This window comes from Sceloporus undulatus, chromosome 4 (genome assembly GCF_019175285.1).
Source record: "Sceloporus undulatus isolate JIND9_A2432 ecotype Alabama chromosome 4, SceUnd_v1.1, whole genome shotgun sequence".
Lineage (NCBI taxonomy): Eukaryota > Metazoa > Chordata > Lepidosauria > Squamata > Phrynosomatidae > Sceloporus > Sceloporus undulatus.
This window is the reverse complement of record NC_056525.1, coordinates 220,677,681-220,693,294: the sequence shown is the minus strand read 5'-3', so window position 1 is coordinate 220,693,294 and position 15,614 is coordinate 220,677,681. Positions and strand designations below refer to the sequence as shown.

At 41.3% G+C, this 15,614-nt stretch overlaps 2 protein-coding genes and 1 non-coding gene across 4 annotated transcripts in view; all 3 read left to right on the top strand.

Moving 5' to 3' along the window:
• Nucleotides 1–15,614, top strand: part of STK3 (serine/threonine kinase 3) — an 881,840-nt gene that overhangs the window by 420,818 nt on the left and 445,408 nt on the right. The gene's annotated exons all lie outside the window — the stretch shown is intronic.
• On the top strand, nt 5,285–15,480 carry RPL30 (ribosomal protein L30). The gene is made up of 5 exons (XM_042464951.1): nt 5,285–5,386; nt 5,470–5,524; nt 11,692–11,837; nt 14,277–14,407; nt 15,380–15,480. Exons 2-5 carry the CDS (start codon nt 5,504–5,506, stop codon nt 15,427–15,429), a joined length of 348 nt encoding a protein of 115 aa, XP_042320885.1. The 5' UTR covers nt 5,285–5,386; nt 5,470–5,503; the 3' UTR covers nt 15,430–15,480.
• On the top strand, nt 15,032–15,164 carry LOC121930223. The gene has a single exon (XR_006103873.1). It is a non-coding gene; the product is annotated as a small nucleolar RNA SNORA72 (small nucleolar RNA).

Here is a 15,614-nt window from a genome sequence, read left to right as displayed (position 1 = left end):
TTGCACTTGGGGTGGAAAAATGAAAAGCACAGATATAGGATGAGGGACACCTGGCTGAATGAAACTACGTGTGAAAGGGATCTAGGAGTCCAAGCAGACCACAAGTTGAACATGAGTCAACAGTGTGATGTGGCAGCTAACAAGGCCAATGCGATTTTAGGCTGCATCAATAGAAGTATAGTGTTTAGATCCAGGGAAGTAATAGTGCCACTCTATTCTGCTTTGGTCAGGCCCCGCCTTGAATACTGTGTCCAGTTCTGGGCACCACAATTAAAAAAGGACATTGAGAAACTGGAGCGTGTCCAAAGGAGAGTGACTAAAATGGTGAAAGGTCTGGAAACCATGCCCTATGAGAAATGACTTAGGGAGCTGGAGATGTTTAGCCTGGAGAAGAGAAGGCTAAGAGGTGATATGATAGCCCTGTTTAAATATTTGAAGGGATGTCATATTGAGGAGGGAGCAAGCTTGTTTTCTGCTGCTCCAGAGACTAGGACCTGGAGCAATGGATGCAAGCTGCAGGAAAAGAGATTCCACCTCAACATTAGGAGGAACTTCCTGACAGTAAGGGCTATTCGACAGTGGAACAAACTCCCCTGGAGTGTAGTGGAGTCTCCTTCCTTGGAGGTCTTGAAACAGAGGCTGGATGGCCATCTGTCAGGGATGCTTTGATTGTGATTTCCTGCATGGCAGGGGGTTGGACTGGATGGCCCTTGCGGTCTCTTCCAACTCTACGATTCTATGATTCTAGCTGTGTGCAGTGATACAGCCTTCTAAGTCTTTAGTCAGTTACTATTGATGTATGAAAGCAATAAAATCTGCTTACCAAAGGCAGGTCCTGTGGAGCCAAGAATTTCCTCTGAGGAGAGGACGTTATATGTACAGTTGTGAATACACATGTATTAATATATGTAGTGTGTCACTAAACCATTATCTTCATTCATACTTCTGTTTAAAGAAATACTTCCTCTCACTCAGGGATAGCTGGGGGGGGGGGGCATCCAACAATGTGCATTGCAAAACAAAATTTGCTAGAAGGATACTACTGGCTCCAGGATGTTATTCAGAAACTTAGCTTGTATTTTGAAATAGGTTTTTAAAATTTAAAATACAAGCTAAGATACAAACCCTCAAACTACACAGATATACTTGAATCTAGGAGGGCGATGCCTGCTGAAATCTGATCAGCCAAAGGAGTATATCTATACTGTAGAAATAATGCAGCTTGACACCGTTTTAACGGTGATTTGTAGTTTTGTGAGGTATGAGCACTTTTTGGAAGAGATTACTAAAGAACCTATAAAACTACAATCCCCAGGATTCCATAGAATGAAGCTACATCATTTAAAGTGGTGTCAGTATTGAGCCCGTACAGACAGGCCAAAATAAAGCTGTTTCGGGTCACTTTGGAGATATACTGTTTAAATGATGCAAGTGTCCTAAGAGGCCAGAAGCTACACCAAAGCCACAGTCCAGACCTACAGACTGGAGCGCAGCTTTGGCACAGCTTCTGGCCTCTTAAGATGTCTGTGTCGTTTAAACAGCATACCTCCAAAGTGACCCCAAAGCAGCTTTATTTTGGCCTGTCTGTATAGGTCCATAGATGCGTCTGAGTCAGATTTCCAGAGTTTTGTGACCTTTTGATGTAACAGCATCCAGACTAAATTGCTGCATTGCTTTCTATATGGTCTACATTTTGAAAGCTTTTATGGTCAAAACACACTGCAGAAATAATCCAGTCTGAGACAACTTTAACTGCCCTGTTTCAGTGCTAGGGAATAATAGGAATTGTAGTTTATTGTGGCACCAAAGCTCTCTGACAGAGAAGGCTAAATGTCTCACAAAACTACAATTTTCTAGCATTGAGCCAGGGCAGTTAAAGCAGTCTCAAACTGGATTATTTCTGCATTATGTTTTGGACCTAAAAGTCTACTCCTCTGCATATTTACCTAGGAATAATTTAAGTAAAATGAAATTTGGTGACCATAGTAAAATATTTGGTGAATGTAGTTAATATTATATTAATATGGTTAATATTTGGTCTTGTTAATGTAATTATTAGATTTGTTAAAATTCTACAAATTGTCAAGAAAAGGCCATTCTGTTCAAAATGACATTGTCACATTTGCCTTGGCAGGTATGCTAAGCCCCCTTAACCTACAGGTAACGCTGCTTTGTGTGCATTTTTCCTGAGCTACCTCCACTTTTTACCTGCTCATTACCTTTTACTTTGGTTTCCGCACACAATGTGTAAACATTCTTGAGCTATGCAGCATATTCTATACATTATGAATTAAATTTGTCTTAGTGGGATTCATATGGGGCTCTTCCATATCCAGGGATATCTGTAATATCTATGTGCCTGTGCCTTCAAGTCGCCTGTCAAGTTATGGCAATCTTATGAATTTCATAGGGTTTTCTTAGGCAAAGAAGACCCAGAGGTGGTTTTGCCACTTCTTCACTACTGTATATACACTTGCTCCTCCATATTCGCTAGGGTTAGGGGCTCAAGACCACCATGAATATGGAAAAACCGCAAATAACAAAAACACCATGTTTTTACCTGAGAGGACGCCTCTCTAGGAATCTCTGGTCCTCGAGTGCAACTCTGTGGTCAACGTCCGACAGAACTGCACTGGAGGAGCTACAGATGCCAAGTAGAGTATTCTCTCTAGGAATCTCTAGGTCTTTCAGTGCAACTTTTAGTTTAAGTTAACCACAGAGTTGCACTAGAGGACCTAGATATTCCTAGAAAGAACATATTAATCAAATCCATGAATAATCAAATCTGCAAATATCAAAGCCACAAATATGGAGGGATGAGTGTACTATAAGTTAATCTCGCATATAAATCAAAGGCAGGTTTTGGGGCCAAAATTATGGATTTTGATATGACCCATGGATAAGCTGAAGGTAAAAGGTGCATGAACAAAGGATCTAATGAAACAAAGGAAAACAATGTCAAAAAACTTTCAAAATTTCAGCAGGCTGCTTTGTGCTCATACTAAAGGCTGGAAGGATGAGAAAGTAGAGGAGGTCAGTGCTTCTGGGACATATGACACTCTTGCCTTTCACCAGGGAATGGTTTCTTTTAAAAATAAGAATTAAAGTACAGGTTTTTTTTGGGGGGGAGGGGGGTTGTCAATTTTTTGACTAAAGGTTCTAGACTTATAGTATACATGAGTATATACAGTACTGTACTTCATACAGTATTTGGTATGACGATGTTGGAAGAGTTACTTCCACTAGAGGGAAGACTTGTCATTTTAACATTATTCTTTCCCTTTTGCAAAGGAATCTTGTATCACCTTTGAGACTAACTGAGAGTCCAGAGGACCCTCCACTCCATGTATCTGAGGAAGTAGGCTCAAGTCTATCAGCTTATTTCATTCAGTTTGTCTCAAAGATGCTGCAAGATCCCTTTGCATACTGTAACTGAGAAGAGATGGCCGATTAAGAGCAGTGTTTTGGGTAGTGATTTGAACATCACCACATGCTGCTTGAATTTGGGTGGCCATGTGTACTCTTGCCCAGTGAATGATCCTGCATTAGAGAGACTGCAGAAAGCAATCCTATTTTTGAAGGGGTGTCCAGTCTCAGACCGATGTATAGAGAAATAAGTTGCCCTTCTACATAAATTAGTGCCTCAAGAGCCCACTCACTCTAGCAAGAGGCATTGCATTTATTTAAATTTTAAAAAGCATTTCTAATTTTGAATCTCCACATATAATTCAGAGTGTTTGCAGATTTATGCTACTGCAGAAACTATGGCATAGTAGTGTTCTAAGACATGGCTGTGTAAGTCTGGAAAATCAGTATGCAAAGGGATCTTGCAGCACCTTTGAGACAAGCTTTGAGACACATGAGGAATTTCTCTTAATTTCGAATGAAAAGTAAGTGGGGCCAGAACGCATTTACATGAATTTGCTAATTCAGCGAATTTACGTGAATGTGAATTACATTCAAACTGGCTTCCCAATAGCATGCCATTGTCCGAATTTGTGTGTGGTAGTCTATCACGCAATAACATTAAACCCCATGATTGTGTTCAGATTGCCATAGGATTATACTTCCAATTGCCCTTGTCTGATAACGCCCTATCTTAGGTCCAAAACACACTGCAGAAATAATCCAGTTTGAGACTGCTTTGACTGCCCTGGCTCAATGATAGGGAGTACTGGGAACTGTTGTTTTGTGAGACATTTAGCTTTCTCTGTCAGAGAGCTTTGGTGTCATAATAAACTCTCAGGATTCCCTAGCACTGAGCCAGGGCAGTTAAAGCGGTCTCAAACTGGATTATTTCTGCAGTGTGTTGTGGACCAAAGTCTCAAAGGTACTGCAAGAGGTGCTATACTCTATTTTCAAAGGTGTTAAGACTCTGTTCTGCTTTGGTCAGGCCCCACCTGGTATATTGTGTCCAGTTCTGGGCAGTATAATGCAAAAAGGATGTTGAGAAGATGGAGCGTGTCCAAAGGAGGGGGACTAAATGGTGAAGGGTCTGGAAACCATGCCTTATGAAGAAAGTCTTAAGGAGCTGGGGGTATTTAGCCTGAAGAAGAGAAGGTTAAGGGGTGATATGATAACCCTGTCTAAATGTTTGGATGTCATATTGAGGAGGCAGCAAACTTGTTTTCTGCTGCTCCAGAGACTAGGACCCAGAGCAATTTCTTTATTCTTTTAAGAAATGTCCGGTTAGATATTTAAAGAACTAGGAAAGAGCCTAAAGAGTAAAGATATACACTTGAGTGTGAACGTCAGAATCGTACAAGGCTCCCCGTCACTTTATTTGGGTGCAAGAGATGGACAACAGAAAGAAAAGCAACTCATTTGAGACGCAGGGCCGGAGAAGAGTGCTGAGGAGGAGACCGTGGACTGCCAGAAAGACAAACCAGTGGGTTCTTGAACAGGCCAATCCAGTATGAGACCGCTTTAGCAGCCTTGACTCAACGCTATGGAATTCTGGGAACTGTAGATTTGTAAGACATTTAGCCTTCTCTGTCAAAGAGCTCTGGTGCCACAATAAACTGCAATCATTCCCAGGATTCCATGTCAGTTAAAAGCGGCGTCAAAGGTGCCAGAACACACTGCAGAAATAACCCACTCCGGGTCCACTTGGATAGCCCTGGCTTAATGCCTTCCCGCGAGTATGTTCGACTGAGCCGGAAGAGCCTTCTTTTTTGCCTCTTTGGCGCCCTCTTCAGGCAAGAACAACAGCGGCCGACTGCGCATGCCCGAAGGCGCCGTCATGGCAACCTGGTCGGAGGGGGGAGAGGAGGAAGAAGAGTTCATCCTCTCGCGAGAGTAGCTCTTGGCGGCGTGGGCTTCGCGCGGTGCATTGTGGGCGCTCCTTCCTTTTCCTCGCTGCCGGCCATCTTGAGGGGCCTCTCTGGTGAGGGCTCTCTTTCTGAAGGGGCGGGTTAGTTGTTTGTCTGTTTGAGGGCAGCGTTAACGCTCCTGTTTTCCCTTCTGCAGGTAAACGGCAGGGCCTTCGTCAGCAGCCGGCAAGATGGTGGCCGCCAAGAAGACGGTGAGTGGAGGAGGGCGGAAAGCAAGCAGGCCGGGCGCTCTTCACGTGGCGCTGCGCTCGGTCCTCCTCCCGGCGGCCTCGGCTTAAAAGGAGGCGAGGGAGGGACGAGGCCTCGGACTCACTTGGGTGCAGAGGGCAGGGGAGGATCCGGGGACCCCAGTCAGTGGAGTCACACAGAGACGCCCATTGCCCTGCTCCCTTCATGTCACACTATACAGAACCCTTAGCGATGCCTTGTTTGGGGGGTACGTCCTAAAACAAAAGACGCTACTTCATAGGATTGGAAGAGACCCCAAGGGCCATCCAGCCCAGAGCCCTGCCATGCAGGCAGCAGATAAGCCTCCATAGAGAGCCCATAGCAAGCATCCTCCAGGGACTCCATTTGGGCAAGTATTTTTCTCCAGGGACTGTCTTATGGAGTACTACTTCCGTTTTCCTTCATCCAGCCCATTACCGACTCCTGTGGGCAAGCACTGTCATTTGTTTTAGTATGGCCCTTTTTTGCACCAGTGTTTCTCATCAGTCATAATTCCCATCTACAGTACCACTGAATTTAATGATGATGATGATTATATTTATTTATATCCCACCCTATTCCCAAAACTGGAACTTGCAACATTAGAAAAAAGTGCAACTAAAAGCATACAAAAATAGCACACTGAGATAGAAATGTTAAAACAAGTTACATGTTAAAAGAATTAAATACAGTTAAAGATAAAAATGTTAAAAGAATACTTTAATGCAATGCAACACCATCCCATGCTTTAAAAACTTGCTGTTTTAAATCCATGTCTAGGCAGGTGGGTCTTAGCCTCCGGCGGAAGGATAACAAGGAAGGGGCCCTTCTGGCCTCCCTGGGAAGAGAGCTCCAGAATATAAGGGGCAGCCACAAAAGAGGCCTTTAGTTGTGACATAAACAACTAGCAGCATTAAAATTATATCTTCAAATTACAATACCATACGCGCAGCATAAATGTATTTACATATACATAGTGAACATTTGGTTAAAATGTGATGTTTTTAAAGAAAATTTAAAAAGTATATTTTTTAAAAATAAATTAAAAAATTAAAATGTTGAAATTTGAAGTTTTAATTTTAAAAAAATCCTGGGGCCTCTCCTTTCTTCTCCCACTGAGGTTCATCCCAGTCCCACTATCTCCTAAAGCATTTTACAGGGAAGTAGATGAATGCCACAGCCCCTTTTTGCCAAAAGGTAGGTGTTAGAGGAGAAGTGGTGTCACCTGCTGCGGTCTCTACCCCTCTGGTGACACCACTGCCCCCAATAGTTTCATAGGCGGTGTCCCATTTGTAGTGCTTTCTTGCCAGCAGCATAGAACGGCTGTCCCTCCAACTGCCATGACTTCTGCAGATTTGATTATTTGCAGTTTTGATTAATGCATTCTTTCTACCTGGGAGTCTAGGTCCTCCAGCACAGTTCTGCTCGAAGTTGACCAAAGAGTTGTGCTGGAAAACCTAGAAGCTCCTAGAAAAAAACTCTTCTCCGGCCATTTGTAGGTCGTCCTTCTTGATTCTATGATCAATCTCTGGTAGGTGTTGACATAGAGTTGCACTGGAGGACCTAGATATTCCTAGATATGTGTTCTCTTAGGTAAAAAGAACAGTGGTTCCTCTAACCCCAGCAAATGTGGAGGGACCACTATAGAGTCCCAGAGTTGAAGGAGACCCCAAAGCAGTAACTTAGTGAAAAGACAGATGAAGGGCTTCAGAGGGAGAGAAGAAGCAGGCACAGTTCCACCAGGCCTAGCCCCAGAGGAAGATTAAAGGCCTAGAATCTCCTAGAAAACCTTCATTTTAAGTACTACCACCCTGGCCTTGGAGGGAGAGAAGAACTGTCAGGATCTGCTTTACCTGATCCATTTCCCCACTGATTCCCTTCTCCTTTTGTGTCATGTCTTTTTAGATTTTAAGTCTAAGGGCAGGGAACAGTCAGCAATATGTCAGCTCTCTGAAAGCCTTTGTAGCTGAAGAGCGGGGTATAAATACTATGAATGAATGAATTTATTTTAATATCCCTGCCCCATTCCACTCCCTCATGTGGTAGAGGCCCTGTAAAGGCCCCAGCCCAACCATGTGTTCACTAAAGAGGGAGTTATATGCACCCAACCATAGGACTAGACAGTTGTGGTAGCAGTAAGAGCCACCATGCACATCCCAGCAGCATATGATAAAGGGAGGGAGGAAAAAGAGATGCGAGCAGCAGCAGTGGCATCTCTGCACACTGCTGGAGAAGGGGAGGATAAAAGATAGTAGAGATAGAGTGGAAGATGTGTGTCCTCCACCTCTCACAAAAGACTGTCATAGGACATAGAGCTGGAAGAGACTTCAAGGGCCATCTGTCCAACCCCCTGCCATTCAGGAATACACAGTGAAAGCACCCCCGACAGATGGCCGGCCATCCAGCCTCTGTTTAAAAACCTCCAAAGAAGGAGATCATCGCACTCCAAGGAAGTGTGTTCCACTGTCAAACAGCTCTTACTGTCAGGAAGTTCCACTTAATGTTTAGGTGGAATCTCTTTTCCTGTGATTTGCATCCATTGGTCCGCGTCCTATTGTCTGGAGCTGCAGAAAACAAACATCTCTATCTTCAGTTTGACATCCCTTCATAGGAAGAATAGCCATCTGTTCATAATTTTCTCTCTGATAATGATACAGAATTGCTGGACCCAGTTTTTTATTTTCTTCATTTAGTTCCTTGCTGCTTCCAGTTGAACGTGGAGCCTTTACCACAACAGTTATGGTTTTTCAGACATCCACACTTACCTTGTGACCTGAGTTTATCTGATTGATAAAATAGCTAGTTACCCATCTTAAATTGGTGCTGTGAAGGGGGTGGGTGAATGAAAATGTTGTCTTAATTAGATTTAGGGAGAACTGTCCATGCAATTGTAACTATGTATAGTAAGAAGCCAGGTGATTTAAAATTAACAAGTTTTAGGATTTAAGTAGGAGGAGTGAAAATAGGAGGAAGGAACATTAACAATCATAGACTTGGAACAATTGCTAAGAAAGGTCAGAGAAGTACAAAGGCAGGCTTGCTGCTGAACATAAAGGTGCGTTACAGACCGCCTCTTTGGGGTGGCCTGTAGGCGCTCCTCTCCCCACCAGATTGGGGCCTCAGCTGCTAGAACGGCAGCCTCAGGGCCCCCGATCCGCCGCTTTCCAGGCTGCGGGGAAGCGGCAAAAGGCCACTTCCCTGTGGCCTGGAAAGGGGTTCCTTGGGGCTTCATGCCCCAAGGAAACCCGGTGGTGGCAGAGAGGAGGAGAAAGGGGCCACTCGGCCCCTTTCTCCCTCGCGTCGCTGGCGCAGCCGTCTAAAGGCTGCACCAGCGATGCAAATTGCGGAAGGAGCTCCGTTTCGGAGCTCCTTCGTGTGCCACAAAAAGGATGCTCTAGGCGCCCTTGTGCGGTGCAAAGACGTCACGTCTGCGCCACCTCATTTGGAGGCGGCGTGTTCGTGACCTCGTAATGGCGGCCCCCGTGTGGAACACGCGCCACCATTTTGGACGTGCTGAGCGCATATTAGGGTTGGGAGCGTCCGGAAAGGATGCCCCTTTCTAATCCTAGTACGCGCTCCTCGCATACAAGGATGCCCGTCTGTAACAGGCCAATGAAAACAAAAATAATGACCATGGAGGATCTATAGAAATTCAACCTAGGCAATGAGAAAATTGAAATAGTTAAAAGATTTCCTGTACGTTGGATCAAACATTGATCAGAAGGGAGACTGCAGCTAAGAAATCAGAATAAGATTAGGAACGGGAAGGGCAGCTATGAAAGAACTTGACAAGATTATAAAGAGCAAAGATATGCAACTGATCACTGAAGTTAGAATAGTCCAGACCATTGTAGTCTCCATCCCCATGTATGGGTGTGAGTGCTGGAGAGTGAAGAAAGCCAACAGAAAACAAACACATTTGAGATGTGGTGCTGGAGAATAGTGCTGAGGACAGTCAAAATGACAAACAAATAGGTCCTTCAACAGATCAAGTCTTTTCCTAGAAGCCAAGATGATCAGATTAAGGCTGTTGTAGGAAAGGTATGGTAGAATGAGAGGAAGATCGCACACCAGATGGCTAGAGTCAATTGGGGAGGTCATGGGCCTGAATCTACAAGACTCAAGCAGAGCAGTGGAAGCTTGGAGATGTGTCATCTACAGGGTTACCATGAATTGAGGTTGACTTGAGGGCAGTTAACAACAACAAAAAGTAGTTATGTGCATTTGAGAGTTTTAAAAAGAAAAATGTAAGGGTAGAAAAAATAATTAATACTTGGTAACTCAAGAGGCAGCTTATATTGCAAACATGCCTGAATAAACTGTATTTCCACAAAACAGTTTGGAAAACTAAAGGGAACTTATAATAGTACTAAACATTGTTTTTCATTGAAACATGATCATGTTTTCTTTCCAAGCCCATGTTTTAAAACTTGAATATGTGATTATGTTCACTTTTTGCCTAGTTTGATTTGAGAGGAATTTTAAAAAAAGTTAAAAATATCTAATAAGGTTGAAATTTGGGATTTATAATCATTGTTATGCAATTTCAAAATGTGATACAAGTTTGCAGAATATTAAGGTTGAGTATATTGGGATATGTCTACTTAAATGGAAGTAGGCTAGATGTTCAGAATACAGTTATACCTTTGTTAACAAAATAGATTGTGTTCCTGGGCATTACTTTTTTTTCATAAACTTTGGTACCAGAGGCAGAAGTAACATGGAAAGAATGGAGATAGATTCCTACAGCACAAAAAGCAGAATTTTTGTAATATGATCCAGCAACTTTTTTATTTCAAACTAACAACATGCATATGTGAAATAAAATAACTAGGTCTGGTGAGCTTTGGGTCCAGGGTATTTGAAGGACCATATCTCCCTATACGAACCCACCAGAGCACTGAGAGCATCTGGTGAGGCTCTTCTCTCTGTCCCACCACCCTCTCAGGTGTGTTTGGTGGGAACAAGAGAGAGGGCCTTCTCAGTGGCTGCTCCCAAGTTTTGGACCTCACTCCCTAAAGAGGCCAGGATGGCATCATCCTTATTATCCTTCTGACGCCAGGTAAAGACGTTCCTTTGCCTATTAAGCAGAGAAGGACTGGGTTTTTAATGCTGGGCTAACCAATTGTTTTAATATTTATGGTTTTGAGTGAGTGGTGCAGTGGTTAAATACCTGTACTGCAGCCACTCACTCAAAACCATAAGGTTGCGAGTTCAAGACCAGCAAAAGGGCTCAAGCTCGACTCAGGCTTGCATCCTTCTGAGGTTGCTAAAATGAGTACCCAGACTGTTGGGGGCAAATTAGCTTACAGTTGTAAACTGCTTAGACACTGCTTAGGCAGTATGAAGCGGTATATAAATGAAGCTTGTTTGTTTTGGTTTTTTTAAATTGTATATTTATGTATTTTAATATTTTGTATTTTTTAAATGGTATTGTTTTATACTTGTTCACCACCTTGAATCCCTATATTGGGAGAAAGGCAGGATATAAGAAAATAAAATAATAATAATAAACAAAAAGATTTTGAATCATCTTGAGACCACTCAAAGGCTTCTTCCAAAATGCATCTAGGGAAGACTTACTTTCATCAGCCTCCACTTACTAAATTATTTCTGTTTTGGTGGCCAAACATGCAGGTCTGTGCTGCTGCTTCTTTTTTAACATGCAAGGGAGTACCAGGAGAAGTAGGCTGGTCTCTCCCTTTCTTTCTGTTTTGCTGTTCGCACATGCTCAGTAAGGGATTCTGAGCTTTTTTACCTTGCTTGTTGTTGGTAAGTGCACACAGTTACAGTAGAATTTTCTAGATCAGAATTGTATTCTGGCCCAGCTCAAGCTTTATTGTGTTGATTACTAAAGACACACTGCTGCAACCCAAAAGTCTTATTGGTCCCTCCCTCGCTCCTTCTTCATCCTCAGTGCTGAAACTGCTAAAAAAAGCTTCCAGCTAGATAGAGGGGGGGGGGGGGGGGAGCAGGCTGGGACAGGTATAAAAAGTCTTTGCATACAGGAGTTTCTTTGTCAGAGGCTTTGTTAACAGGTATGCCTGTGTAAATAAGTCCAGGAGCTCTTTTTGTACGTGTGATGTAATGTATAAATGCACTATGAAATGTTGAAATAATCTCGAAAGCTATATATTACTTTTTTTTGTAGAAAAAGTCCCTGGAGTCCATAAACTCTAGACTTCAACTGGTTATGAAAAGTGGTAAATATGTACTTGGATACAAACAGACTCTGAAAATGATCCGGCAGGGCAAAGCTAAGTTGGTTATCTTAGCCAACAATTGTCCTGCTTTGAGGTAAGCGTGCATTTACTGGATGCTGTATTTAATTTAGATAAATAAGGCATGATGTTTAGATTTTTTAAAAAATATATTTCTCAAAATATACTGCAATTCATTGTACAGTTGAGCCTTCTTATACACAGATTTTTTATACACAGATTCAAGCATACACGGTTTGAAAATGTTTTTAAAATTATAAATTTCAATGATCAAACCTTGATTTTCCAGTTTTTATAAGGCACACCATTTTGCTGTGTCATTATATTCAATGGGACTTGAGCATACACGGATTTTGTTATACACGGGAGATCTTGGAACCAAACCCCAGCGTATAACAAGGGTCCACTGTATACCTGAAAATTACACCCATTGAAAAGAGTAGGCATATCTGAGTAAACATTTATGGAATTGTACTGGTAGCCTACCTTTCATAAAGATGAAAATAAGTATTATGATAGTGATAACATAGCAAGTTACATACTTTTTGCTTACCACCATCACTCTGGTGAGTGTTTCATTTCGGACAATGGTTCCCCAACTTTGTTGTTCCAGATATTTTCAACTTTAGTTTCTGGAATTCCAGACTGTTGGTCAAACAGACTGGGGCTTCTGGAGTTGAAGCGCCTTGAGGACCAAACTTTTAAAAACTGTTGATTTAAGGTGGTGGGAGGTTTTCTCTGTATTCAGTCAGAGTAGAATACTTGTCCATAATTGAGCTGAGTATTAGTATCCTAATTGGTGAATATTTTTGCCCCTCTTGTCCTGCTCTCAGGTTTTTCCCAAAAGAGGAAGCTTGAAACTGGCTATTTTACTTCCCCCCCTTAAAATAGGTGGGAGAAGTGATAGGAATTTAAGCTCATATCTGATATAAATATTGAAGCCTTGTTCTTGAGTAATTTTTATTCTTGTGTAATCCTTATAACACCTGCTAGTGAACTATTGGAGAGCAAATTTCAAAATTGCTATCACTTCTTTTTGCTTTGTTTTTTCAGCAATGTGAAGTAATGCTTTAACTGGACTAAGTTAATAAAAACAGATTCCATTAGGCTTGATGGTATTATAATACAGTTATGAAAATGTCTTTAAGACTGTAAAACTATTAGAATATTTAATCATAGAAAAGTGTCCTTTGTATTTGTTAGGGAGGAAGAGTTTCAAAGCACCTGGCAATTAAATTATGCTTTGATCGTAGGAAAAGCGGTATACAAATAAATCATATTATTATTATTATTATTATTATTATTATTATTATTATTATTTAAATAAACCATGAGATGTCTTTTCATTCTTGAATATATTGTAAGTGTGAGAATGGCTTCTTCATCACATTAGAGTGCGCAAAGTGTACCTTTGGGTTTATTCTGCTCATCCAGTATGTATGTAGAAGCTGTAATTGGTGCAAGAAATGTCAGGGAACTCTTCCTCTTGCTAGCAGCTTCAGAAATCTAGTTAGGAGATATACCTGGCAGGGTGAGTTTTGAAGGATGGTAAAAACTGAAAGTCCTGAGCAATATGCACACCAGAGGAATGTGATGGAGTCTTTTAGTGTTGGCCTGTTCTTTGGAATGTATGTCCATTGATGTAGTACGCCATACCAGAGGTATTTATGCTATGGCACAGAAAGATTTTGTAATGCTAACTATTAATTCAAGAATAAGCATGATATAATGGTTTGAGTATTGGAGGATGATTTTGGAGACCAGGGTTCAAATCCCCACTCAGCCATGGAAACCCAGTGTATGACCTTAGGTAAGGCAAAGGCAAATCCTCTCTAACCAATCTTGCCAAGAAAAACCCATGATAGACTTGCCTTAGGGTCGCCATACGCTGGAAATGACTTGAATGTACACAACTATTATTTCACCCTCTTCTAAAAATGTAAGTCTGTTTTGGGTGTAAATCATGGAGGCCTTCAACTAACAGCTGGAAAAAGCTTTGTTTTAGTGCTCAAGCGAAATTTTGACATGTATGCATGGTTATATTAATTTAGTCCAGTGAGGTACACATTCCCATCTCCTGTGCTTCCCCTGTGGGGACTGGCTTCACTGCTGAAATTTGGTGGCTGCTGCCAGAGTTGCCATCAGAATTGAGTAGCAACTGCAGCAGGAGGATGCCAGAGTGTACTTCGGTACCATTAGAGTTGCAGATTGCCAGGGCAGAGCATTGCTGTCACATCTGAACAAAGGGAGGAAGGAAATGGTTATTTGTTATGCTCCCAAATTTCAACACCATACTTAACTGCAGTTGCAGTGTATTGAGGAAATAGGACTGCAAAAATGGCTGGGAACACATCTGATTCTCAGCATACATATTGGCCATCCTCTTTTTGCTTCCTGTAAAAAAAATGAGAATTTTGTTCCATTGATTTAAATGCTGTTGAATTACAGCTTAGTGTGGATACTATACAAATAATTTAAGCATACATGTTAACTTTTGTGTGGGTTTAATTCTCAGGAAATCAGAAATTGAGTACTACGCTATGTTGGCCAAAACTGGTGTACACCACTACAGCGGCAACAATATTGAATTGGGTACAGCTTGTGGAAAGTACTACAGAGTATGTACATTGGCCATCATTGACCCAGGTACGTTTGTGTGTTGTATGTGAGTTACGTGCTTGGAAACATTTGAGATTCTTAAATGTATCTAATACTTTTTGTCTGGGATTCTCTGGCTTTCAGCATTTAAATAAAGAATGTATAATCTAGTGCAGATTTGGAATGACTTGGCTTTGATTTAGCAACGTCACTTTGACATAATTAGTTATAGATTTGCATAGGTTCTTGCTGCATCCTAAAATCATTACGGTAACTTATGGAAAAGTTCTTCTGTTCATGAATATTTTGTGAGAACTGTTGCTAATATCAGATTAACAGGCCAAATTTTGTTTGTTCAGCTTTTTTCTACAAACCTCAGAACTCCCAGACACTTTACATTGATTTTTTTAAAAAAAAGTCTTTAGGAAAAAGAATTGATCGGGGATTTCTGAAACTGATCCATGGCTTATATAATTCAGTGGAAATGGGTAGTTCTAAATGAGGCATTTGGTTATTTTATTCCAAGATATTTTCTGGACTCAGAGTATGCAGTCCACAGCAGGCCTGAGCCTAGAAATTAATCCATCATGTAGCACCTTTGAAGCATGAAGTATATTTAATATAATTCTCCTGTGAAAATCCATTGTACAGTATTGTGGAATTATAAAAACAATGCGAATATTCTCGCTGTCTTGATGCTTCAGTGATCAGGGCAGGCTAGACATTCGCTATATTATTACTATGTAGTGTGTCCCCAGGGCTAGTTCATCTCCCTAGTCCTGGTTTTTAACTGCAAGTAACATCTACATGTTATACTATTCAATATATCTGGAATAATTGGGAATTATTTAAAAATGTAAACTTAAAATCTAACAGTGTTTTAAAATTCATGAAAATAGAGAGAATGTGTTTTTGCTGTGCTACGTTCTTTAACATCGGGATTTAGGCATCTTCATTATGGAATTGAGCTTTGCTTTAAAGCCATTGATGCTAAAAATGTTTTTTTTTCCTTCCCAACAGGCGACTCTGACATCATTAGAAGCATGCCAGAGCAAACCAGTGAAAAGTAAACATGGCAGAAGTTTAAATTTTATGTAATAAAATTGGTTATAACTCTGTTATTGGCACGTCCTTTCATGAGTTGGATGCATGAAGGTGTGGAAGTTTTGTTGGAAGGCAAAACAGTTTCCCAGTAAAGATGGAAGTCAAAGGAAAAGCAAGATAATGTAATTTAGTTGGAAATTAAATGTGTCAG

Coding starts and splice junctions, on each gene's coding strand:
- RPL30 (XM_042464951.1), top strand. CDS start 5,504: ATGGTGGCCGCCAAGAAGACG. Junction 11,838..14,276: donor AACAATTGTCCTGCTTTGAG/GTAAGCGTGCAT, acceptor TTTAATTCTCAG/GAAATCAGAAATTGAGTACT. Junction 14,408..15,379: donor ATTGGCCATCATTGACCCAG/GTACGTTTGTGT, acceptor CCTTCCCAACAG/GCGACTCTGACATCATTAGA.